Genomic DNA, 23,824 nt, shown 5'->3' with positions numbered 1-23,824 from the left:
GCATTGGTGCTAGTGTAACCAATCTGCAGGAGGTTGCTTTAGCTGACCTCTCATTCTGAAAAAACACTAACTGCTCAGCTTAGTGATTTTGACTCTCAGGCTTCCATACTTTGACCCTGCTGACCTCCTTTAGATGGAGGTCAGCATCATGTATGTGGATAGTGTTGTGTAAATAGCAAGCAGATAGCAGAATAAAACATAAAACAACATTCAAATTAAAATGTAAGAATAATTATATTATGAATATATAGATAGGATATATAGAAACACTGTTTTCCCTCTACATTCCAAGCAAATGCCTTGTTATTCTTCTTCCTAGGTCATCAAGCTCACAGCTTGCTTTACTAAAAACTGACATTTGAATTAGTTTAGCTATCCTTTGTTTTTTTCCTCTCTCCTACGGTTCTAGGCACAAGTCTCCCCAAAACCAGGTTAGTTGGTTTACACCCTAAGGTTATTTTGTTCTGAGTTTAGTTTAACCAGTAGCAAACAGGTTAGTTGTAATAGACACCTCTAGTGCAACACAGAATCAGTGGCTAAAATGCCATATTTTAACACAAAGATCAACAGAGGGTTTTTTTTCAATGAAAATTTATTATAAGCAAGTAGACAGCTACACAGACAAAGTATAGATGAAAAAAAGCATCGCTGGCGGGTTCTTATTGGGAATACAGTCAATGAACAGTTGTACAATGTTCAGCTGATCTTCACAATAACATACAGAAAATATATGATGACATAACACTCCCATGTCTTCCATGATCAAAGAACATACAATATCGTTCAAAATTATTTATTTCACAAGACACTTTGTTGTGGGAATATTATATATATTAAAGTTTACTCCAGGAACTTATTTTACTTCCAGGATATTTATTTACAATGAGTTAATACAGATAAAGCTTACGGATATGTGCAATAGTGGACCTATCTTGCAATAGTCATAAGCAAGTTACCCTACTCCAGCAGTTGGTATGGATGTCAAAATTTAGGAAAATACTGTATAGGCATCCAAGGATGTAAGCTCTTGACTTTGTTGGGAGTTGGGTTTTCTCAATATTTAAGAAGTTGACATACAGGGTGGGAAGGGGAGGTAGAGAGCAGCAAGAAAAGTTGGAATCTGCACAGGACATAGCTTTGCTACTGATCAAACTAAACTTCCTGTAAGCAAAAGGAAGCACTTGCATGGTTGGATGTGATTCACGGTACAAAATTTGCATTGAGAACACATGTTATAACATCAAGTGGCCAAATTGATTTACTATTGATTATTAGCCTCAGGAGAATATAAAGATAATTAACTAGTTCTATCTATTTTGTGAGTTATAGACCACAGCTCCTTAGGATACACCGGAAGGCTGTTGGAAGCTTAAGCCCCTATGCAGAATCAGCCATGAGTAGATGGACCCTTTATTAAAGGAGGTTTATTTTAGAATGACTGATTTTCACTTTCAGACTTCAACTAATTATTGGTTTCTTTCCTGCTGCACTTTTTGAAAAGTAATTTCAACTTAAATTTAATACTGTACAGCAGCACAGTTCAACAATAAAGAGTAGGTATGCCTTATTCTTTGGTGAATGAATGGGCGGGTCTATGTGTATTCTCTTAGGATCTTCCCTCAATGAAAACATAGGGGACTAAATGAACAGGAGGGAAAATCACAGTTATTAAAATTTAATTGCAGACTGACCTTTTAAGTAGGACCATGAAGCCATCAAATATGGTGCTATATATATGCTGACATATATGTGGACATATAAACAAAAAAAAAAGCCATCAAATATGGTGCTATATATATGCTGACATATATGTGGACATATAAACAAAAAACATATCGAGAAAAATAAGGAATAAGGAATTCATAAATTAATACACAATGTATTTTTGTTTATATAAAGTAAAAGTGTTCCTAACTATTGGAATGTTTGACAAAGGATATATGTTATGATATATGACAATTATACCTAGATTTCACGTTTCTCCGGTTGTAGTATCTAAATGCAGCAGAGAAGCCAGGATTTTGGGGCACAAAAAATAGAATTACTTATTTAATGACAGCTTACATAAAAGTGATGTTCACACACCATTGCTTTCATGTAGGATCCTTAAAGGGCAATGAGAATGGCACTCAGCTGGAATCAATAGATCAAGGTGCTATACCTTCATATTATTAATTATTACTAAGGACATGGAGGCAATCTTTAATGACTGTATAGTAGCCTCTGTAACCTACCATACATTTTAAGGAGAATATTAATCCCCGAATGTTATAACAAGCGGGTGCATACAGATCTGGTGGTCATGCAATTCAGTTAGTTTAGCATGGACTTAAAAAAATAGGTTGTATAGTACTGTGTTCAAAAATGCAACAAAGTTTGTTTTCAGTAATGTTCTCCCTCCAATATGGTCTGGGTATTGCATTTTTACAAACGTTGGCATGTTACAGACCTGTACTGTAGCTTACAAGTAAAATGGATTATAGTAAAGAACACTGTTTGTAATAAGTTCCACTTAGCACTCCCAACAAGAAAAAAGCCTACATACAGATCACATTGTTTTTTTTCTTGAAACTAGTGACCTGACTTTAAAGGACACTGACACTGCTCAATTCCCAGCAAAAGAAGGAGAAAATCCAGGTGACAATCTAGAGTACGTCCCAAGAGACCCTTACAGCATTGGTGGGTAGGATTAGAGCGGAACGAGAAGAGGGGTCATATGTAGTCTTCCAGGAGGACCTTTCAGCTGTGTTCAAGTCTAGGGTGTGAAGATGCAAAGCCTTGCATAACTTACTTTGTCCAAATTTGAGTTAATCGCTGCCATGTCATCGGCTGACAGGAGGGAACAGAAAGATGCAAGATTTTTCGTTACCCACTGAGTTGTGGTAGAACCGGAAATACATGGATCATCTGAAAACAGAAAACAAATGACATGTTGAATGAGAGAATGAGAAACAAATGAAAGCAGGAACAAACAAATTAAAGTATGAGTAATATGTAATTATCTTATGAAATCATTACATATATTTAATCAATGTACATTTCCATGTCGATCTTTGTAAAAAGGTTGGAAATATTGAACAATAACATAAATCAGGTTTGCTCCTAACTTCTTTTTTGTTCCCCTAACAGGAAAAGGGAGCAGAATTAATCTGTGGACATCTCTAGTCAATCCGGAAGAGCTGATAATGCTAGTTGGATATTTTTTATGCTTTAATATTGCCCTGACATACACTTATGCCCTGATCATGGTATCTTCTGTTGGATTTCATAAGTGGCTTATATATTACTCATTGTATTCTTGATGGTCTGGGACATGACCTTTATGACCTGATGGATTTACTTACCTCCACTGTTTACTTTATAACTCAGAACATTCTGTATGAAGTTTGCTACGGCCTGTTGTTTCACTGCTGTCAGACTTGAAAACGTCAAATCCATGCTAGAGACACTGCAAAACAAAATACATAGTGTTGTAGAAAGTATTCAGCATTTACACACCTAATAATGACTTTTATATAATACTTAATGCTTCACAAACTCATAAATAAATGTTACTAATTAGTTATTGACCCCTACATGGCATATTAATATAAGGAAAAATCAGGAGTCTGCCTGGTGGTGCCCCATACTCTAAGGAATCCCACTGGGAACGTAAAAATCCTGCATTTCAAAAGAAATTCTGTTTTCAGTAACTCAATTCAAGCTTTGTAATATTATCTGCACAGTAAACCTGGGGGCATTATTTCATTAATATCTACTATCTATGTGGGGGTAATTTTCAAAGAGTACACCATTGCACAATATCCATTATTCAAACACTGCATTTTTAATCCTGCATAAATATTTTACAGACCTAAGTGAGACCCAAAACACACATGTCTGTGTATACCGACCCTTACACAACATATCTAGCAGGGGGGCCATAAGTGATTTTTAGGATTTGTAGTACGGTTAATCCATGGCTTACAACATAGCTTTGTAATCATAAACTGGGTCCTCTGAAACACCTACAAAAATCATAAGTGCTTAACCATCCCAAGGATTGTAGTTCTGGAAATAATACTTACAAGGCCTGCAACTGAGGACAGTCAATGGACTTAGGGATGTAATCTAAAATGGTTGCATTGAATGAAGGTAAGAGGAAAGTGAGTTTAGACAACCAGTCTTGGACCTCTACTGCACTTAATGAATCAAATTTGGTAAGCACATTTTTTGCAACAGCATCCAGCACAACATCTTTCACTTTTGAGCTTGTTAGCAGATCTGGCTTCTGAAAGACAACAAATAAAAAAGGTTATTACATATGGTATTTAAGGCTCTCACTGACGTTTAGAGATAGTTGTTCTGGTCTGACCAGGTTTTCAGTTCCTTGCTAACCATTTGCAAATTTGGTTTGTTCTAAAAGTTTACTTCCTTTCTTGGAGATTCCATGGAGACTCTTGAGAAATGGTCATCAAGACCAAAATGTCACTTAGGATTTCACATTTTACCTTGCTATTCCAATGTACAGATGTGAAGCCAGGGCAATGGTTGGCCAATCCACAATATTTTGTTTTGGGAGAATATTTGGGAAATTTCACTGACCTTACTATATGACAGTTGCACTCAATAATAGTGACAAATAGTTATTTGTGAATGAGTTCCTTACCACTGCAACATTACGCCACAATGTGTCAACAAAGGTGTAAAGAGAGTTGATATCTCCGTTGAATGTGGCCACCACACTTGTTATGACTGTTACGTTTTGGATGACGGTGGATCCAGTGGATGCAATGCTAAGCTGAGTATCACTCAGGAGATCAGCACAACTTGCCTATAAAACAGAGAAAACAAGTAATGAGATTATATTGTTTAAATCTTTTCCTCAAGTTTCCCATATTCAATGTCTTTTGATATTTTATAATCACTGGAGGTTACTGCCTAAATGTGTCTAAAAATAGAAAAAACATGCAAGAATATCTAACAATCTAATGCTTTGAAGAAAGAAGTAGCACACAAGTAAAATAAATCTTTCTAAAATACTAATCTAAGCTTTGTGTTTGGTTTAAAAAAAGCTACAAAAAGTTCAAACTGGAACCTCAGAAAAACAACATAAAATATAGGTAAATACCAAAAAAGTCCACTTCCTTCCCTTTTTGTCTCTCCTTGCCTCTGTATCACCTCTATTACCCTCCAGGATGCAGTAGGCCAATAATGAAGCAATAATACACCATAACGTACCAATGTGAATAGCTCTAGTTTTTTTCTAATGTGTTTTTAATATATTTGCAATATATACATGAAAAGTATCACTGTAAAATCTCTTTAAAATAGCAGGTTATCTCACTACCATGGCAGCATGTGGTAAAAACAGGAAAAGAATATGTGTTCAACCAACTTACCACATCAAATTTGGGGTACAAATAGATAATCGAATCCCATGATCCTGCTTTCACGTATCCTCCGAGGAATTTTCCTACCCATGCTCTTGTATCAATGTTATTATCTGCACAGGCAGCACCTAGACATACATTTGTTTTGTTAAGAGTCGAAGAATACATAATATAAGGATGAAAGCTCATTTATTTAAAGCTTGGATCAACACTAATAATGAACTTAATTTACCGGTATTCCGTTTTGGTCTATTAAAGAAGACTTCCCATCCAGCGCCATTTTTTCCTCTTAAAGGAATACGCTGGGATGGGACTTTAAATACCCTGTTGCAAGTATTTTTTGGGGTTGAGTAACTGGAGTGAATAGTTTACTAATGAATGTTTTTTTAAATCATCTGTGTTGGGGAACTCGGGGTCTTCCATGAGAGTCAGCTTTAAATTAACTACCTAATACTTAAAAAAAAATGTCTGACGCTACTAAAATATTGTGAGCTAGTAACTTTTGTGCCCTATACCTGAGCTGTTTTCTATCTGTTATATTTGTTCCCTGAAAAAAGAGTCATACTGTAGTCCTAACACACTTCCTGTCCTAGGGTGACAACACTCCTCCATAACGTAAAGTGAACAAGAACTGGTGTTTAAACACCATTCCAGTCTATAAATGACACACTAATTTCAAAGCTAAGGGAACAAAAAATTTTAAGATAATTACTGCTAGTTTACATGAACTGTGCATAACCAGTTTTATGAAGTTGATCTACTAAAGGGTGAAAAAAATATTTAGGTCATTTAGTAAATAAAAAGTCATGTCTTTTTTCAGCCCTTTGCACATGGTTAATTAAGGTAAGATTATAAAAATTTATTTTTGAAAAGTGAACACTCTCGGTTCTCTTTTAGTAAATAAACTCATATAATTGTAATGAAGCAACAGTTAACATACCTGAGCCTGACTTCTTTCCGGATAGTACTGAATTCACAAAGTCAAAGACATCAGTGGGGTTTTCAGGATTCTGAGCATTTATTAAGGGTTGCATGCTGCAGAAAAAAAAATAAGAGTAATTTGAGATTTTTAGAATGAGGGCAAACATATTAAAACCTTTGATTCCCCTAAGCAAAACAATGGCTAATCATTTGTGAGAATAGGACTGTTAGCTTTTGGATGGTCAATAATAATGCAAGGGTTTTACTCATTGGAGAACTAGGACCCTTTGACCTAGAACAAGCCATGCACACTCAATTGATCTTTCAATGGTAAGGATGTATACCACAGGACTGTACTGATAAATGGGCAGTGGAAGTTGGAGCTGGACAACGGTCATTTCAGATATGAAAGAACAGCAAGTTGCTGTATCACATTCTCATTATGTGCCGCTGACTAAAGGTCCTGTTCTGATTGATGTCTAAATAACCCCCAGCTCCACATTTCATACTTGCACTGGCCTAGGGGATAAATGAACCACAGTCTAGTTCTTCTGGTCATAATATAACAACACAGACCATACAGCTCTTATGGTACCAGGAAGCACAGTGTGCAATGTTGGATATACAAAGGCCCATATAAAGTATTCCATGCTGTTAGCTAGCATTAATTAGGACTGAAAGAGGTGTAATATAGACCAGCTGCCACAAAGAGATGGCTAAAGGGCTAATTATTTAGGAAGAAGCAGTGCCGTTTTTACTTTAGGATGTACAATATTAAATTACTATCAATACACAGATTGGTATCACTTTTTTGTAACTTTTTAGGAGAAATTGAATCTTACATAGCAGCAAGGGAGTCACAGCCTAAATCTTTTGGAATGAACCCAAAGGCTTTGGCATCGAGGGATGAGAGGACCACTTTGAGTTTGTTCTGGAAAAATTCAGCGTAATCAGACTCAGTGAAGGATGTAAAGCCAGATCCAGCCTTGCAGAAAATTTCTCCAATGAAGAACTTCCTAACAGCTTCATTATTAATTGCGGTAATTCCATTCTATGAGAAGAAAAATGGAAATGACATTTTATAACCTGTGCTTTCTTTCATTACAGTTTTTATATTTTTATGATTATATTTCACTAAAAGAAATGGAAAAGATAATAATACCAGTAAAAGTGGAAAAAAGCAGGACATAAATTGAAAATAACCAAAAACTAGGATTAATATAAAAATAGAAGAACAAAAATAAAACAGAAAATAAAAGAAAAATATGCAGAGGATTTACCAAAAAGAAAAGTTTACCTTTTCGGCTGCTGCATTGAAAGCATCCAAGAAAACACCAATGCTTTGGCTGTTCAATCCTGACATTAATTTATCAATCTTGTCCTTGTCTGACAAGATGGCTTTGCTGGCGGCATAGGTACCCAGTTGTTCAGCAGTGAGATAGGAGACTGCATCCGTCTGTCAATGTTAAAAGAAACTTTGTTATTATAATACTAGGTATAAACAATGGTCTATATTTTTAATTTGTTGAAAGCCAAATAACCAACATGTGGGCATAGCTCCACATAAATAAAAGGAGTGCATATAACCTATTCCTATAAATATGGAAATAATATTCCTGTGAATATTGAAGAGGATAAGTCACTGCTTATAAGTCACCATACTTTTCCCAGCAGACTGCCATCCATTGTACATTTTAATTCCAGCCATTTTTTTTTTTTTTGGCTTAAAGGAAGACTTTTAATTTCTGTAGAGTTTTTATTTCTGTCCCTGATCCCATTGGGAGATATTTCCTATCTTTCTGTTTCTGTGATGTCCATGAAGCACATTTTGGAGGTCTAACCTATCCCCACATTTTTTATTTTTGTCCACATTACAACCATTTTTTGTCTTAAGAGAATTTTAGGAGAAATATCCCCAATTTCCCCAGGAGAAACAGAAATTAAAACTAGAACGAAATGTAAACTCTTTGTTACCATTTTCTAAAGTAAGCTAAAACATTTTAGCTAGAGTAGAATTTCTAATCCATGAAAGAAAACAATTTAGAAAATTTCCTTACAACAATGAAGTTTGGATTTATATCAATAATGTCAGCTATGGAGGCTTTTACACGCAGTTCACCGAAGTTGCGAAGAAGCCACTCAGCGCTTCCTCCTGTGATGGGGCATGCTGATCCTAAAAAAATGAATAAATAAAAAAGAAAAATTACACAATTCAGTCCCCAAGGAAGTAAATGAAACTGAACAAAAAAAAAAAATTTTAGAGACTACAGGTTTTCTAAATACATCCCGAAAACAACCAAATGAGTACCAAGCAAATTCCATCTAACCAGTTCAATGAGCAGTAATTTGGAGATAACGTCTTTTCAAAGGCATTTTAACTCATTTACTAATATTATTGGTATTATATATTTATTATGTATGGCTTTGATGGGCTGACCCTTTAGAACCAAACAGTAAAGGGCATCTTTCATTGAAACAAAAGTGTTAAAGAAGAAACCACACACCAACATGACTTCTCTTACCACTGGATGTCTTTTGATTCTTGAGGATTGACACAATCTTTCCATACAGTGCAGTTTGTACGTCACCTTGCAGCTGACTGTAGGATCGGCTAGTACCAGAAACCCTGTATATTGAGAAAAGAAAAAATACTGTGGCCATTAAAAACAATTCCAATTTTTATCAAACATCTTTTGCACATTACAACGGTGGTCATAAAGTAAGCTCATATGAGTTGCGCATACCTTTGAAATAACCCCCTGCTACTAATGACTTTTATAAGGGTTCAAGGAAAGACATCTCCCAAATATTTAAAGCACAAGGCTTCCCACTAGATCTACCTAACTTTGGATGCAATACTTCTGGCAGACTGCAGTAAGAGTAGAGCACAGACAAAGATAATTTCCAATTTGCATTAGGAGGGGTATACATTATCAAATGGCAAAAGGACTTTGATGGATGATTCGGGGAATCCTTGGACTGAAGAACCCCAGGTTCAGATTCATGTTATAGAACATTACCTAACCACTAAACAGAGAACAAACTAGTTGCTAGGGCCAAAGAACAAATGTAAAATAAACAGGTTCTGCATTAAAGATTTCTGTCTTGGGAGAAATACGTAATTGTGAGAAACAATTAAATTAATTTCTACTAACTCCTCAAGCAACTATGCAACCTAAACAAATGAAAACCACAAATCTGTCATTAAATCGATTACTATAATTTTGTATTGGATATGTAGAAGCTTGATTCTGATTGGTTGCTATAATCCACACTAAGAATTACCATTTAAACATTTAACACATGGGGGGCATGGAGAGAATCAACCATTACTTACACAGACTGGAAAGATGTGCAGCTAATAGTAACAGGTATCAGTTCAACTTGGCTGGCTTGAAGGGATGAATAGAACCAGGAGAATAAGGAACCAAAATAGAAATTCCACTGGCTATCAGAGAATACGGTAAATTGTTCTGAGACTTTGCTGAAGATGGTATTGAAAATGGACTGCTGGATGGCACCACCTTGGACGGACACAAAATGTTTCTATAGGAGAGAAGAAGGGGAGATGAGTAAGATTATAAAGTAAAATAAAGATGAACAGTAACTACACAGGCAATATTTAAATATGAGAGCTGTTTTCTCTGTCATAGTATTTGTATTTCTGCTTGCCCAGTTCTGAAATTTACACAGGCACATCAGACAAATGTGTTTAAATAACTTATGTGTCTAATTGCAGGGCCACCTCAAACCTTGTTGTAGTTGTGAAATTACTAGGAAAAGGTAGGATCCCTAGTCAAGCTTTAAATTATGTCTACATCCAAGTTAAGTATTTTTTTTTAGCAGTACAATACTTCCCTGTTCATCCAAAGTGTACACACTGTGTTTATCTGTTGTTGGTCTGTAACATAGACTTGCTAAGGAAATCACACCCCTTGTTCTTCTTTCTCAAGTTTGTATTTTTTATTACAACACAACAGTTCTGGAATAAACCATTGTAGCATTGGTGATATTGAATAGATCTGACACCACCTACCGCTTCTGCATTGGCTTGGAAGGCTTGGAGGTATGCATCTATATCTGTGAAAGACAACTTTGCCAATCTGCCATTGAGAGCGTTGGCCTTGTCTTGATTGGAAAATACATTATCAGCAAGAGATATTTCAGCTAGCTGATTGACACCCAGCACGCTTTCTGAAGACACCTGTAGGGGAAGAATGCAAAATTTTGTTAGGCATACAGTATTGATAATTGACCAGATTGCACAAGAAACACTAGAACTAAAGGGAAATGTTTCATTGTTAGATAAATTTTACCTCAACAACTGAAATTAACTATTCATGTTTGTTCTGGGCCAGTGACCAAGAAAGTATTGAAACCAAAGACAGGTTTTTAAAAATGAAGACAGAATGGGCAGCCAACAGGGTGCGGGTAAACTAAACCCAGGAAGACCCTTTTAAAAGTAGCCCCTTCATCCAACAATTAATATTAACTAGTATTTATATAACGCCAACATATTACGCATCAGTACACAGAGTTCATAGTCTTGTCACTAGCTGTCCCTGTGGGGAAACACACACAAACACAGGGAGAACTAGCAAACCCAATGCAGATAGTGCCCTGCCAAGACCCTGCACAATTACATATGTTTACTTTAAGTAGAATACTAAAGGACTAGATGCAATGGAAACAAGATGTCTTTACTCAAAAGCATACATCTAGCCATTATAAAGTGAAAGTACACCTACCCAATCAAAACTGGGACTGATTTCCTTAAACTGGGAATATGTCAAAAAGGATGAAAATTTTCCGATTGTGTTTGTGATTGCAGCGCTGCTGTCTTCTCCACTCACAGGACAGAAACCTGTATGAAACAGAGCATAGGACGTTGACCATTAAGTGCCCAAAGACAAATTTATCTTTCTGGATGTTCTCTGTGTAAGATACAGTATTCAAAGAGCATTTTGTGTAAAGTAGTATTAGTATTCATATATGCTGGTCTTACCTGAATCTGACTTTTTCTTGCTGATGTATCCAAACAAAACTCCAAATAGATTCTGGCGTGCATCAGGTGCAAACTTGTCATAATTATCATTCAGCTGCTGGGAACTGTGACACACAGAACAGAAAAAAATAGACGATGTGTAGTAATTCGATTCCATATATTATAAATATAAATGGTTACGCAGACAATAAAATGTTTTTATGAACATTCGGATAAATAAACTTTTGTGTATTTTTCTCACCCCGACCCGCTATGTTCACTGAGTTTGAATTTAACTAAACTGGAATCAACTACTTGTTTATATTTGTTTTACTATGATATTGTGAAGTCCAAGACATTCGTGTTCCTTTAGTAAAACTGAGAGTCTCTGAATCTTCTACATGTTTAATATATATGTTCAAAACTACAGTTATTGATAATTTAAACTTGACAGACGATCTAATCTTTTACTACTCCAATAAAATTGAAAGTATTGTGAACATGGGTTTGACATCTCAGACTTACATTGCCCTGTATGCATTACAGTCAGCAGAATTCAACAGAGTGGATAACTGTTCAGAGTCTATGCTGAAGAAGAGTGGTTGTAGCTTTGATGACACCAAGTCTACCCATTCACTAGTGGAATATGTGGACAGAGAGCTACTGATGACAGAAAGAGATGAAGATAGGAATTTCTTGCCGACCACATAAGATGAGTGAATGTTCCTCTGTAAAAAAAAAAAAAAATACAACACAATATATTTTTAGATATAGATACTGCAAGAACACAGGACATGCTTCCTAATAAGTTAAAGATTTTGGTTTAAGGTTATGTCAACCGTAATGTCACCGTACCTCTCTCAAAGTTGAAGACAGTTTTGTCAGGAAATTATTGACTTCAGTGACATCAAACTGCAACAACTTGGCTGAAATCTGGCAAGCGACTTCCTCATTGTTGACTGCAGAGACAGCAACTTCGGCCAGCTGATCAGCGCTCAAAAAGCTGATCACCTCAGTCTGGAAAAAAACAAGGGAACACCAATAGAATTAAAGATATCAATGGATAAAGGTATCACTTGATATTTACAAAGCGTGCAAAAATACTCACAGCCTTGTACTCAACGTTCCATTCAATGTATTCACTGATCTCAATGTACTGAGCAAATTTGCCAAAGTTGGTTTCTATCCAGACCTCAATATTTTCTTTAGGCTGTCCACACGTAATACCTATTACACAAAGGACATGAAGTTAGGTTGAAGTCATACAGAACTAGTTCCAAAACACAATATGTGAATAAGCAGAATTATGTACGCACTCCAAGTAACTAAAGTTATTACAACCGAGGAAAAATATTATTACATATCATTCATCTATTGTCAGTTAGAAAACGAGTGATGCCCATTGGATCCCATTTACTAGGCTAATGAAAGGTAGAAAGTAAAAGGCGACTATAGTATGTAGTTTGAGCTCCCATAGTGATTTAACCAGTTCAGTAAATGATCCACATCAAACTTAATAAACATCTTCAAGGCCTGGCTGCAATATAGAAACATGTGAGAAATTCTAAGAGACGTCCAGGGTGCTTGAAGTAAAGTGTTATATTATGAATTAAGACGTTCTTCAGATGCTGATGCCAAAAATCAATGCTGGTGAATATAGTGATCTAGTTGTGTTGGAAGATATGCCTTCAAAGCTTGGCTATAGACAATGGGCATTGAAGGAACATAAAGACATACTCCAATTAATGCTTAGGATTAGCATATAAATTGGGAATCGGAGGTGTAAAAAGTCACACCCAATACTAATGGTGGAGATTAGTACAGCTAATAGGAATTGGAAGTGCAGGAAGATGTACAATCCACATTGAAGACTATTTTAGGCAATTGAAATTCGATGTGCAGAAAGACAAACCCACAAATAAAGCTGGGGAGGAATATAAATGGTTGAGAACTGTAAGTTGTAAATCTTGATAAAGAAATTTTCTGAAACGTATGGTTAAAATGAAGATCAAATCTGATTTATCAATGTGCGCAAACAATTCTAAATGTCCTTTTTTTTCATTAAAGAAAGGCTTGAAACTTAGAGATTGAATCTTACAAATGATTATTGCTTCAACTGTCAAATAAAGTCAACATTACCATTACCAACATACTCAGAATATTTAGTTTACCTGTTGTACTGATAACAGATTTGAACTGGGGTCTGATACATTTGTTATATACAGCAGTTCTTGATTCCTCACTCATTATATCATACACATTGTTTAATCCAGTCAACCTGAAAAGGAAATAAAAATAGTTTGCACTGTCAGATGGTATACATAAACTTTAAAGCAACCACAATTAAGCATGAGCAAATCACTCTTGTAATAGTAAGCTTCTACAGATCTTTACTGATAGGAGAAATATAGAGATTACTCTATATTGCCGATTAAACCTATTGCAACCATAAATTTTCCTTTCTAGGTAACTTACATTTTGAGGTCCTTTATAAGGTGCATCCACCCATGATATCAAGTTTGCATAGCATGCTAGATTTTAAATTAACAAAGCCTAGCATTGACTGAATGCCTTATTGGATCTTGTGTGGACTAGCTAAGGATCTGCTTTCTTTCGCTAAGAGGGATGATAGAGGTTGTGTCCGCTGTGCCAATCTACCTATTCGATCCTCAATGCCTACAGACAGCTATTTCTCCTTGCTGTTTGCAGATAATAGTGGCAGATAATAAGTGGCTGTATGCAATATTTTGGCATTTAGACATAACAAATGTACGTACAGTTCTTGATATGATGCACAGTTCAAGGGGAAGACGATCATCTCAAATTCTGTTTCATTAATATTTTGCAGAATGTATCTTAATGTAACCTGGAACCACTCCTTCCAATCAGAAGACTTGAAATTAGATATTTCCGTAGAGATGAGGTCAAAGGTTTTCTGCAGGATCACATCTCCCACTGGGCTGTTTTGGAGATCCTCCTACAAAGCATTTAACACATAATTTATAATCATAATTTAGGAAGGACAGCCAAGAGGTATGTACAGCCTATTTTTCATAAGTAATTTTAATTGCAAAGCATCAGTTAAATGTATTTATATCCAACATTTTTCAACTGAAGAGTGTTTAAAACCCATGACAGTTTTCTATTACTTGATCCTCAGCTCAACCCACTTTACTGGGAGAGTCAATCCCACCAATTGGCATGATCCTACCATGCTTCTTTATCTATCGGCACAATATAAATAAAAGTCAACCCTTTTCAAAACTGATATTTCTATTTTGTTTGGATGTTGGTTGGATGAGCTATGCAATATATGATCGAGGTTTTTTGGACACCCCTCCAAATGACTGATTTCATAAAAGGGAGCTAACAATGCTAACAATGTTACAGTATACCATAACTCATTAGACAATTTTATACTTTTAACCACATTCCAGCCTAATTGTGCTCCTTTGCACAAAGCGAACTCCATAAAGACATGGATTGATAGGTAAAGTTGTAGGGACTCAAGGAGCCTGCATAGAGCGTTATTCCTAATCCATGTGAGCAATCTTAACCTGAATTGGAACACCAATTACCAGCCTGGTATTTTCACCTAATAACAGTACTTTTGTGTGAATTGAACTATTGCCATGTTCCTAGTTATAAAGATGTCAAGTGTCACAGTTTAAAGCTTACCGGAGCAGCACTCTTGCACTGGTCTAAGAAGTCTTTCACTTTTTCTGTGGTAGTTATGCTGTCGAACACTGAAATGATGGCCTCTTCATCCTTAAGGGCTCCAGACTGAATAGCGTAATCTGCTACCTGAGATCCGGAACATACATCCAGGGCTGAAGCCTACAAATCAAGATCAGACAAAATGAGAGATGTGGGAGGTTAGAAGTTCAATTCTTGTTCACTATTAGATAGCCCAGATGACAGGTGCCAAGTAATAAATACTTTAAATAAATACTTTAAGGAAAACTTAATTGTTTTTAGTTTTTAATGGTAAGACATGTTTTAGCTGTATTCATTTTATATTGTACTCTTACATTTTAAATTTTGCTCTTGAAATTTTAACCAATGATAAAGAATTATCAGAGCACTATTGGCAAGCTAAAGAAACAGCACAACAGGCACTGTCTGCTTTGTGGATCAATATTGTTTAACTGAAACTTTAGAGTAAGATGTCTGATATGGGAGGAATAATTGCTCTGTCTTATTCAGCTTGAGTTCTGTAATCAATAGGCTAGTTTCGCCAAAGCTTAGAGCTAAGCATGAACAAAAAGGGGACCTTAATATGTACAACAATAATTAAACATATATTGCATAATTCTTACTGCACTGAAATTGCTGTTTTCGGCTTTGAAATCTTCAATTGAAGCCAAATAAGAGAATGGCCCATAAAACTCCTGAATCCATGCACTGCTGCTTCCAGACTCAGTTGCACAAGCATTTCCTAGACAAAAGAATTGACAAATATAATACAATCTCTAAAATAGATTAGACAGACATATACAAAAAGAACAACAACTGATATTTGTAACAGGTTTTTCCCAAATTCTGGCCCTCCCTCTCAGTTCTGGTAATGTGGGCTGCACCAAAACAAGGCTGAAGCAGCCCTTTCCTTAGTATATGTATTTCTGCATCTCCTTTATCACATCCATATACATATACCGGGAGGGTCAGGTCAAATATGGAGACTGGAGTGAAGTGAGACATGCTTTAGGACAATGCTCCTATAACAATAAACTGGGTTTTATTCAGCGTCTTACAATACCTGTGGATTCCTTGACTCCTTTGTTAAATTCTCTGATTCTCTTAAACACAGCTGATTTTTGGTCATCATCCAGTTCAGAAAAGACACCTCCGAAGCTCTTAACCCTGCATACAGTGGAAAAATCATTAACTCAACTCACTCTGCACAACCCATTGGGCCTGATTTATCTCCAAGATAAAGCTCTCCAAGATTAGTGAAGATTGACTATACCTGGGTGATCCAGCAAACCTGGAATAGATCTGGTCCGGGATTGAAAATATTCACAAAATAAAAGCAAATGATTGAAAGAAATCTGTTCAAGGTTTGCTAGATCAATTAGGTTCTCTCGCGATAGTCTACCTTCTCCAGTCTTGGAGAAACTTGATAAATCATGCCCATCATATTACTCATAGGAAAATAATAAAATGAGTTAGACCTTTAGTAATTCTATCATTAACATCACATATTATCCTAATAAAAACCTTCTTGTTATCCTCACAATAACCACATTCCACTATTTTAAACTGAAACACTTAATCTTATGGTCTCCTCTCCTGTACTGGGATCTTCAACCTGCCTTTGCCAAAAGACACCTGTTTTGGCCTTTTAGCGGTAGAAACTAATGCTCGGAATAAGAGATACTTATATTGACCTACAAAATGATTAGTTAGGTGGGTTTACAGGTAGTAAAAGGATATTCTGTGGCTCTGAATAGGGTTATTTTCTGTAAGGCTATGGTTGATAAATCAGGTTCTATCCACGTTTCAGTTGTGTTTCTATTTGACTGGGCTACCATTAAATGGTATGTTTTATTACATATTTCAGTTTTCTTCATAGCCCAGGCTTCATACCTGTTATGAAATATAACTGCTTTATCCTAATGGCCAGGACCCAATTTACAATTATAGGGAATTTGTGGTCTGCCTATAGACTAGTGCTGTCTTTTTTTGTCTTTCCTTTATTTTGTGTGTTCTTTCCACCCAGTGCCTAAACTTGTGTTACCAACTAATCTGCAGACAGACATTTTAAATAAAATTATTCGGAGCCAGTCCTGACTTCCATGCATCAATATAAAATGCTACCACTGTCTGCTTGTTATGAAACTTCATGTGACTTAAAAATATATCTTAGTATGTGTCAATAGATAGTTGAACTCATCAAGCAAAGACTAAAATGTGATCTCCAACCCCAACTACATTTTTAATAAAATTGTGGACGTACAGGTAGCTTTGGGAAGAACAGTCAATATCTGTTGAAAGGGAGGCAATGTCAGAGGCAGTGCAACTAGAGATCACAAGGTCCAGTTTTCCTCCAAACCATTCCTTATAGCTGTGTACCAGTGAAAACATCTAGGCAGGAATACTAGAAACAAAACCAAGAAAAAAATGATTACAAATGATAGAAATAACAGCTACTATAAAGTAAAATATTCAGCCAAATATTTATAATATATTTGTATAGTTTTGGACGGTGTAAAAAAATTAGAACCTATGTAAGGTATTGATGCTTTTGTGAACACTGTTTATCATTGTTTAATAGATTTGCCCTTAATTCCTGTGATCTTACAATCCCCAAAAGGGTCCTAGCATACAGTATTTGCATCTCTGCCCAAATTGTTATAATAAGTGAATATTGTAAGCCAAAAAAACTATATTTACCGAATCAAATGTGCTGTAGTATTTCTCAAATTCATAAATTGTAGCTTCACTGGCAAATCTCTGGAAAATGATTTGAATATAGCTTCTGCTGTCAGTGTATAGGCTGCTACAGACATCTATAAGAAATTGAAAATAGAGGGGATTACATGACATTTGTAATATTTGCACAAATATGTCAATTTCTGCCTGCAAAAATTGAAATATGCACATATGTTAGATTTGTATATGTCAGTGCTACTTCCACTAAATAAAGAATATTTAACACGTTTAGACTATATGTGGTGCAACAGTTAAACCAATATAGATTATTTTGAACAGATTAAACAATCATAATATGAGATCATTTGCCCCTTTTAAGCTATTGGATCATGCTATTTTAGGAATATATATGCTATTGTTTGACATGATATCCTGATTTATATTTTACATGGCCTGGCTAGCCTATTATTTCTAATGTACATCTGTCCAGGGGAAATAAATATGAATGTGCAAGATTGATGAGTTTGATGGTCATTTGGACTGATTTATTAAAGCTCACCGAAACTGGATAAGATAGACTTTCATGGAAGAACTTGGGTGATCCAGCAAGCCAGAAATGGTTTACTTAAGAAAAAGTTGCTATTAGTTGGTAAATGTTTTCAATCCTGGACCAGATCTATTGCTGAATCATCCAGATTCTCACAATGGTCTGTCATGATAGTCTATCTTCACCAGTCTTGGAGAGCTTTATTAAATCAGGGTCATTCTTGTACATCTATCTATCACCCATCGTTCACTAAATATGTTGGATGAAGAATATTTTTGAGAAAATTGTAATGGGATTCCCTTTAAAATGCAAAAGTATTTAAAAACTAAAATAAAATAGTGAATTTAGTTCTTAAGATGACCACTCAAGTTACTGTTTTTGAGGGTGATGTCCTGATACCTATAACTAAATATACTTATTAAAATGGATTTATTTGTACTACAGACGAAAATAGGTTTAACCATGTAAGAAATTAGGTCTTTGTGATTACAGGAAGAGATTCCCATGCTAAAGTTTTAAACCTTGACTGCCTAATGAGGTTTTATGCCTTTGGAACTAAATGGTGACATTTTTCTTTATTTCAGAAAGCTGCAATGTCTTACCTGAAGAGCTAGAGTCTTGGAAGTCCAGGTAGTTGATGATTTGATTAAACACAGATTCTCTGACATTGTCTGACAAGTAATCATATGCACTGCTAATTCCACCGAATCTGGAAGAAAATAAGTGTTTGAAAATCTCAGGAGCTGTATGACAAAACCAGCTGATGTCACAGTGTGATCTGCAGAAAGAACAGTTCACAAATACAACAGGTGCTTGGTACTTACAAGCTCTTGTAGGAGTCACAGTTTACATTATTTGGGATTTTTTTAACTGATTCAGAAGTAATGCCTGCTACAAAATACGTGAAGGACTCCTGGAAATATGAAATCTGTTCTTCTGTCAAGGAGTCATCGGAGATATAAATGTCAAACAGGTAAGTCATGCCATCTTGTTGCACCTCCGTGGTCATGGTCTTGACATTGAGCTGTGGGGGAAATCATCCAAAGTTATTTTTAGGAATCCATACAGTGCAGAATAGCAAGAGTATATTCCCCATTTGTCAAATTATGTTTTTTTTTATTTAAAAAGTCATTGGCATTTGGTATTTAGATTATTATTATTCCAATAGGTATTTCAACATTTTCTCTGTGAATGGGGTAGCAGTACTTACTTACCCTCTTCCCTTAGCCAGTTATTGCAAGAAGTCAAACAGAAATTTAGTGAAGACCCGAGTAACAGTAAACCAAATGGTAGATCTATAACTATTACCTTCTCATAAACTGCATTAAATTCTGTCAAGAAGGTAACCACTTCCTGTGCAGAGATGACGTTGTCCTCTCCCCCCAGGGACTCCAGAACAGTGATGGTTACATTTCTGTTTGTCAAAGCATTAAAGTCGCAGAGATATTCAACTTTCTGTGATAGGCTGGTCCACCTGATGACTTCCAACTGGAAAGAAAGTTTTCATTGTTATCATTCTTTTTTTTTAATTGATTATAAACAACCGGCAGTTTATCAACCCCCCCCCCCCCCCTAAAAAGCAGACATTTATATGATTTTATGTCCATTGGTTGAAAGTAGAATAGCAATAATGACTAACCAACGAGCAAGTGGCTTTGATGACTGTAAATCTACAACTGAACTGTCTGATATTGGACTTTTTTACACGATTATTCAAATTATTATTATCAATGATTTTTGCAGGTCTTTAAGTTTGTCAGCTAACTTACTACATCAAACTGTGGGTTAATCTGAATCACATCCTTCAGGGTGGTATACTGGAAGAAGTCCTTCATGGTGTTGACTACCCATTCGGTTGTTGTAGTTGAATCACTTGTGCAACCTAAAAGACACAGAACGTCAAAGGTCTTTACTTTCAGCTAAATCAAAGATCCAAGTTTTACATTTGATGGTTTATACTTCTGACCAACACTCAAAGCTGAATTCCAACAAGATATTAAAGACACAAATTAATTCAGTCTTCATATATCCATAACTGAGAGTAGATTTTTAATAGGAGCATTGTAAGTACCCAATTCTGGCTTGGTATTGCCTCCTAACGTCAACTCTATAGTAGAGCTCAGATTGGGGAGGGAGAATCAACAAAATGAGCTGTATAATGTCAGGATAGAATTATATATTTATGAGACTGACATACCACCATTTGTTCTGCCTGTATTCACACCTTTCCAAACGTAACCCAGGCTTTTGTTGAAGTTTTGCTAGCAATCATAGTGACATAATGATTTAATTCTTTTTTTTGTTTTGTTTTATTGTACACAATATATATAAATACTCATACCAACTACTTGCATTCTTGCAATTGGCTTTCTCAAACTTTACTACCACCTATGCTCTCAGAGTTATTGGCCTTGATTAATTAAACTTCTCCAAGGCTGTAGAGAATACACTTTCACCAGTGAAGCTGGGTGATCCAGCAAACCTGGAATGGATCTTGTCCAGAATTGAAAACATTTGCTAACAAATAGGTATTGACTTTTAGGAAATCCATTCCAGGTTTTCTGTATAACCTAGCTTCACTGATGAAAGTGTATTTTCCCCAGTCTTGGAGAACTTTAGTAAATCAGGGCCATTGTCTATTCCCAGACGGTGCGCTCTTGAAGCAGGGTTTTTGTATTTAAAGCTGGAAGCTGAAATCTGGAGCTCCCTAATAACAAGTCTTTTATGTTAAATTATTTTACACTGAACCCTACTTAAACTAAGCCTGACCACACACTCCTAAAAGTAAACTTCTTTTCAAGCTCTGCTAAAAATCTATAAAGATATTTGAAATTTTTGTATCAAGTTAAACACAATATTACCTCGTGTACTGACACAAACACACATCACTTACCACAACAGCATTTCATTTAGAAGTCAGAGATTTAAACATGTGAATATTGGTTGGTGGAGTTATTTGGCAATATGTTAATATTTACCGTTAAGCTTGGAGCTCTTGAGGTTGCTGAGAATCCAGTTGGCAATAGCTGTTCTGGTGGAATCGGACATCTCGCTGAAGGCTTTGTTTAAATGTTCCACTCTGCAAATTGTTTCAGAATATAAAAATGTCATGCTTGACATAAACCAGCACTTAAAGTATCAGTATATAACTTTAAACCAGTGTTTCTCACTCTTTTTAAGACGTGGGAACCCTTGAAATAACTTTCGGGTCCTCAGGGAACCCCGGCTTTAACTACTATACCCACAACTCACAGTATATAAGTGTAGTGGTCAGGAGGAATAATGCTTCTTACATTACTGGTCAGTGGGAAGAATGTCACCCTTACAGATACCCAAAAGGATCATTGGTATCTGGTATACTGGCCAACCTGCTCATTGCTCAAGGAACCCCTGCCGACCTCTGGAGTAATCCTAGAGCTTTACACAGTCCTGGTTTAGAAACACTGCAATAAACTAACTTTCAACTACTAGCAATGACTTTATTGACCTCCTCTAGAATATACACTAATTGCTTTAATGTACCATCCACTTTTAGAGCCTTTGGATAGCAAGTCAGGAAAGAAAATTCTGGTATAAGAATCTAGCAGCAAGCAATACATCCCTGTTGGGAATACACATTGAGAAACATGATAAACGGTTTCCTTTTTAAAAAGCACTTACATGGCACTATTGATATCGCAGGTCTCAACTGAAAACCAAGACAGAGTGACTTGACAAAAGAACTTAACCAGAATACGGATTTTGATTTCAAACAGCAGTGTTATGTCTGTTGTGGTGTATGTTGTTATTTCAGTCTTAATGATATTTAAGTAGTATTCAAGAATCTTCTCTCCCGCAGCAGCATTTTCAATCTGAATGTTTTTCTGATAAAGAAAAGAAAAAGGCAATTAGTATATTACAAATGATGCTGTTTTTTCTCAATCCAAGAATAAAACTGCTTTTTCCAGTTGGTCCATGACCCTGGGTCCTTTTTTTCCGTTACATTCATTTGGATGATCATTCGAACTTAAAACATGCATAATGCCCTTCTCTGAAAAAACTACAACTGACTTCCCCAATCTTGTAAGGTTCCAGCCAGACTGTTTATTATTCAGTATATTATGGTGACTTAGGAAAATACCTACCGAGAAGCTGGTGTTGGAGAAGCGGGTCATAACAGCATCTACGATCTCAATTGTTTGAGTCTGGAGGTACTCAAAGACCTTGGTGACTTTCTCTTCACTTTCATAAACATTCTCTTGCACAATCATGTCTCCAATCTGGTCACTGGTCAGTTTCTGGATGACTCCTGTCTCAAACTAACGGGTGGAAAAAGAGAATAATACAAAGGGATTGTGTTTCATAAATAAGACTCTATGAGGTTATTTTATCCTAGCAGTTTTTTCAGCATGGTTGCTAAATGAACTTAGTTATGCTTTATAGCTCAAATTATTCAAGGTCTTAATGTCTGTCCTCTGGGATTTGATTACATACCACATCAAAATTTGAGAAGTAAGAGGTTAGCTGTTCATAGCTGATATCCACAGAGTAGTCTGCAAAATAGCCATCGATATAACTGATGGTGCTGGTCTCCTGGTTTGTGCATTTATTATCTAGGGGCAACAAATAGTAGAGAGATATGTAAAGAGAACAACAGTTTTATACACAATACATATGAATACACATGAAACCCATGGTCCCTTCATCTTTACTACCAGCCACCCCATCAGAGTTTTTGTCTATCATGCAAAAGGTATAACCCTCTAGGGTCAGCTTGAAATAGGACTCTTTTGTCTGAACTGGAAGTTAAAACCTGAAGCTATTAGGAAGAATAATTCTTATACGTTCAACCATTCCACAAACAAGTCTAATGGGCTTTCCTTGTTTCTATCACTAAGCCTGAGCACAGAGACATTCACTGAGCTCTGAGTATTTTAAATTTTAATTGAGAGCTTTAGTTTGTGGTATTCTAGCTAATAAGGCTGAACTTTGGTAGCCAGGTTCACTTAAAGTGGGATACTGGAGAGTCAGTGGTAATTATTTTGCTTTGGGACTGTATCCTACACAGGTACAAATCTGGGTCATGTCCCCATTACTGAGGCGGTTTTTCAATCTCTGGCCTGTAAGTGCACAAGCTTTGGAACTTTTAGAAGCAATACACTTTGCTATAAACTCATTCACCTGTCCCCTTTTGAAATGATCAATGACTAATGACAAAATGACAATGACAAAATAACCAATGATTTAATAAAGATTTTACCTTCTGGTCTGCTCTGCTGATCGTATGACAAGAACTTCTGAATATAATCAAGGACATCCCCTCTGTTTTCATCAGGTGTGTTGGAATAGACAGAGCTAAGGGCCCCCACACTATCAGAGAAAAGTTACAGTCAGACAAAAGGAAAAAAATAATAATACTCAATAATGAAAACAAGTACTCGCAATTCACTTTTATGTCCCTATTCCTCGACTGAACCATTTGAAAGGATTTGAATTTTTAAACCAAAATTTGGTTCCTTTTCTTCATCTTGCCTTATTAAAGGTTCAAAAGTATTTTTTAATTATTAATATAATATAACTGAAGGGTTGAGTGCAGGTGCCACACTTTGCAGCTGGTGGCTAAATATTAACTACTCCTCATCATTG

The 23,824-nt window shown here is 35.9% G+C and overlaps 2 protein-coding genes and 1 long non-coding RNA gene across 3 annotated transcripts; all 3 read right to left on the bottom strand.

Moving 5' to 3' along the window:
- Positions 1–1,777: 1,777 nt before the first annotated feature.
- LOC140334756 (uncharacterized) lies at positions 1,778–13,039 on the bottom strand. The gene is made up of 18 exons (XM_072416996.1): positions 13,015–13,039; positions 12,386–12,504; positions 12,133–12,294; positions 11,803–12,005; positions 11,299–11,402; positions 11,042–11,157; positions 10,330–10,497; positions 9,631–9,839; positions 8,816–8,919; positions 8,351–8,466; positions 7,591–7,749; positions 7,136–7,344; positions 6,313–6,407; positions 5,382–5,500; positions 4,649–4,813; positions 4,068–4,270; positions 3,345–3,448; positions 1,778–2,907 (listed from the first exon to the last, which is right to left on the bottom strand). The coding sequence occupies exons 1-18, from the start codon at positions 13,037–13,039 to the stop codon at positions 2,756–2,758; spliced, it is 2,532 nt and encodes an 843-aa protein (XP_072273097.1). The 3' UTR covers positions 1,778–2,755.
- Positions 13,040–14,967: 1,928 nt separating this feature from the next.
- On the bottom strand, positions 14,968–17,338 carry LOC140334537 (uncharacterized). Its single transcript, XR_011921581.1, has 4 exons — positions 17,237–17,338; positions 16,037–16,140; positions 15,597–15,715; positions 14,968–15,114 (listed from the first exon to the last, which is right to left on the bottom strand). It is a non-coding gene; the product is annotated as an uncharacterized lncRNA (long non-coding RNA).
- Positions 17,339–22,924, bottom strand: LOC140334755 (uncharacterized). The gene is made up of 11 exons (XM_072416995.1): positions 22,894–22,924; positions 22,673–22,791; positions 22,324–22,497; positions 21,860–22,062; positions 21,178–21,278; positions 19,969–20,081; positions 19,508–19,687; positions 19,024–19,223; positions 18,802–18,908; positions 17,674–17,789; positions 17,339–17,377 (listed from the first exon to the last, which is right to left on the bottom strand). The coding sequence occupies exons 1-11, from the start codon at positions 22,922–22,924 to the stop codon at positions 17,339–17,341; spliced, it is 1,383 nt and encodes a 460-aa protein (XP_072273096.1).
- Between the last annotated feature and the right edge of the window lie 900 nt (positions 22,925–23,824).

This window comes from Pyxicephalus adspersus, chromosome 7 (genome assembly GCF_032062135.1).
Source record: "Pyxicephalus adspersus chromosome 7, UCB_Pads_2.0, whole genome shotgun sequence".
Lineage (NCBI taxonomy): Eukaryota > Metazoa > Chordata > Amphibia > Anura > Pyxicephalidae > Pyxicephalus > Pyxicephalus adspersus.
Note: the sequence above shows the minus strand (reverse complement) of the source record. Positions and strands in the feature narration are given on the sequence as shown.

Bases quoted from the DNA above. Each gene is read 5' to 3' on its own strand.
- LOC140334756 (XM_072416996.1), bottom strand. From the start codon at position 13,039: ATGCTAATCCTAAGCATTAATTGGA. The intron at 8,467-8,815 runs GTAAGAGAAGTC...TCATTTTTTTAG, and splicing joins GAATCAAAAGACATCCAGTG to GATCAGCATGCCCCATCACA. The intron at 4,814-5,381 runs GTAAGTTGGTTG...TCTGTTTTATAG, and splicing joins TGTACCCCAAATTTGATGTG to GCAAGTTGTGCTGATCTCCT.
- LOC140334755 (XM_072416995.1), bottom strand. From the start codon at position 22,924: ATGATAGACAAAAACTCTGATGGGGTGGCTG. The intron at 22,792-22,893 runs GTAGTAAAGATG...TGTTGCCCCTAG, and splicing joins AAACTCTGATGGGGTGGCTG to ATAATAAATGCACAAACCAG. The intron at 21,279-21,859 runs GTAAGTGCTTTT...AACAATTTGCAG, and splicing joins TGCGATATCAATAGTGCCAT to AGTGGAACATTTAAACAAAG.